The 2,532-nt window shown below is 43.1% G+C and overlaps 1 protein-coding gene across 1 annotated transcript; it reads left to right on the top strand.

The window, feature by feature from the left end:
* The first annotated feature begins 324 nt into the window (after positions 1 to 324).
* On the top strand, positions 325 to 1,744 carry LOC118418583 (mRNA decay activator protein ZFP36L3-like). Its single transcript, XM_035824577.1, has 2 exons — positions 325 to 618; positions 1,301 to 1,744. The coding sequence occupies exons 1-2, from the start codon at positions 594 to 596 to the stop codon at positions 1,690 to 1,692; spliced, it is 417 nt and encodes a 138-aa protein (XP_035680470.1). The 5' UTR covers positions 325 to 593; the 3' UTR covers positions 1,693 to 1,744.
* Positions 1,745 to 2,532: the final 788 nt, after the last annotated feature.

Below are 2,532 nucleotides of genomic sequence, written 5' to 3'. Positions count from 1 at the left end.
GGATGACATTCTAAGCATACTGCAAAAGTAATGCGAGAACTACTTAACCGAGCCATGACACTGGGTCGCTGTCAGATGATTGGTTATGTTGTCTGACATTGTGGCACAAGGTCCAATAAATAGAAACAGTGGATTTTCCTCAAACAGTGCATCCCTCAGATTAAAGAGTCCTATCTAGTTCTGCCTCATTGTTTGGTCCCACCCCCTAATGTGGTTTCTTGCGCTTTGGTCCCGGTCTTCCTTGTCTTCTTTAGGTGCTGTGAATATGCACAAGTTATCCTTATTGTAACATGCACGTGACAGCTCTCCAATCAGCAGATCGCACGCCTGGAAAATCACCTTGGGGGTCGCATGCCGGTGTGTCCTTCGTCTAGCCGTCTGGGCTGTCGCCGGTAGCGTGGTAAGGCTGGCTCGCCGATGTCCAGCCCTCTAGCCGTCTCCTCCGTTGCACTGTAGAAAGTGTTGAAGGCTTCATCTGTCCGCAGCCTACCGTAGTGTTTTATCAGGGCATTGACAGAAGAAACGGCCTCTTGAACACTTAGGTCCTTCTTCTGCAACGTTTTGGATGCTTCCTCCGCTGCAGAAAAAAGGCGATGGCCGAAACGTACAGCAAACAAGGTATCAAACTTCTCCAGTGCCGTGAGAATACCGACCGCTTTCAGACCATACTCATCTCTCGTCGTGACGTTTACTTCGTGCATTGTGTCCATGATGGTACCGTAGTTACTTAGAATGCCAACAAGTTGGAATATTATACTCAACACCTTTGAAAAACTCGTCTGGAGAAGGCTGCACAGATAGATTCACATTCATCAGCACACACTTTCTTCTCAAGAGGGAGATAGGTATGGCTAGATACGTACTGGTGTGAGATATCTCAAACACCTGTTGACGCATCATCGGTGAACTGAGTGCTTCTCTTACAATTGGATAAGTTACAGTGTCAACATCAATTAATGTATTTGCCAATGGAACCAGCAAATTCCATTTTGCAAAATAACTTCTATTAACACAGCAGAACACCTGCACTTCTCATGAACATAAATATCCGTCTTGTGTGAATATAACTGTTCTGCTGTTGCGTTTTTCCCCAGCCATAGTGAATGGCCTGTCCACGGACCTCTGCACGATAGAATACTTGGCAGTGAGTAAAGGTTAAGTCCATTAATAAAGTAGCTACTAAAGTGTACCCTCAGTAGCACATGCTTATATTTGATTAGTGGAGTATTAACGGTCAATATTATCCTAAAAGTGGTGATTATCCAGATTAACCAACTATCTGGTGTCGTTTCCACCACAGAACTGGGACCCGGTGTCGCTTCTACCACAGAACTGGGACCCGGTGTCGCTTCCGCCACAGAACTGGGACCCGGTGTCGCTTCTGCCACAGAACTGGGACCCGGTGTCGCTTCTGCCACAGAACTGCGACCCGGTGTCGCTTCTGCCACAGAACTGCGACCCGGTGTCGCTTCTGCCACAGAACTGGGACCCGGTGTCGCTTCTGCCACAGAACTGGGACCCGGTGTCGCTTCTACCACAGAACTGGGACCCGGTGTCGCTTCTGCCACAGAACTGGGACCCGGTGTCGCTTCTACCACAGAACTGGGACCCGGTGTCGCTTCTACCACAGAACTGGGACCCGGTGTTGCTTCTTCTACATTAAATTGGCAATATGTGTCATCAACTATTTAGAAGTATTGCCGTTTAACTTCTGTATTATGAAACCTTTTGTATATGCCCTATTCTTGTGATCGTTCGTTCTTGTGATATTTCATACAATTTTCTAACTTAGGCCATTTTGGGCTTTTTAATACATAATGTCTAATTACCAATGGGTCCATCAGAGTCTTTGCTGCGGCCAGGCTGAGCCTCTTGGACTGAAAATAAAATCTTACTGTTGCCATTGGTATATCTTGATTATAAAATGTAAATAGACTCTACAGTCTGATCATAAGAAACAGAACAATAAGGCAACATCCATCTAGTTGAATTTTTGCAGCAAATAAATGAAGTGGGTTTACAAAATAAAAGAAGCCAAAGAAATAAGCATCCTGTGATTGGTCCAAACTCTACTAAGGCCACAACAATTTAATTTCTTGGTTCATGGATTTTTTCATAAAAATTATGGAGCGACAGGGCGAAAAAAAAATAAAAATGAAAATTGTACAATGGTTCGGGTAAAGATAAGGGCTAATCCAAAACATAAAGAACAAAACGTTTTCAGCTGGAAAAAAAGGACAAAAACACTATTACTGTACAGTAACAGCACCTGTTTGTTGAAAATTACAAAAGTAGTGTCAGTTTTTATGTTTGTCCCATTCGTCATGAATGAAAAATATATCTGCAATTATAATACCCACATTTTAAGGAGCTTATGATATAAAGGCCAATTTGCTACACCAGAAAGTTGGTGAATGGTTTCATTAATGGTAAAAATTTGCTAAGTGGTAATTTTTATTTTATTTTCCAAAAAAATAGGAGCGAGCGAATCCGTGAACCAATGAATTAAATTGGTATGGCCTAAAGAAATGC

Source organism: Branchiostoma floridae, chromosome 6, assembly GCF_000003815.2.
Source record: "Branchiostoma floridae strain S238N-H82 chromosome 6, Bfl_VNyyK, whole genome shotgun sequence".
NCBI lineage: Eukaryota > Metazoa > Chordata > Leptocardii > Amphioxiformes > Branchiostomatidae > Branchiostoma > Branchiostoma floridae.
Note: the sequence above shows the minus strand (reverse complement) of the source record. Positions and strands in the feature narration are given on the sequence as shown.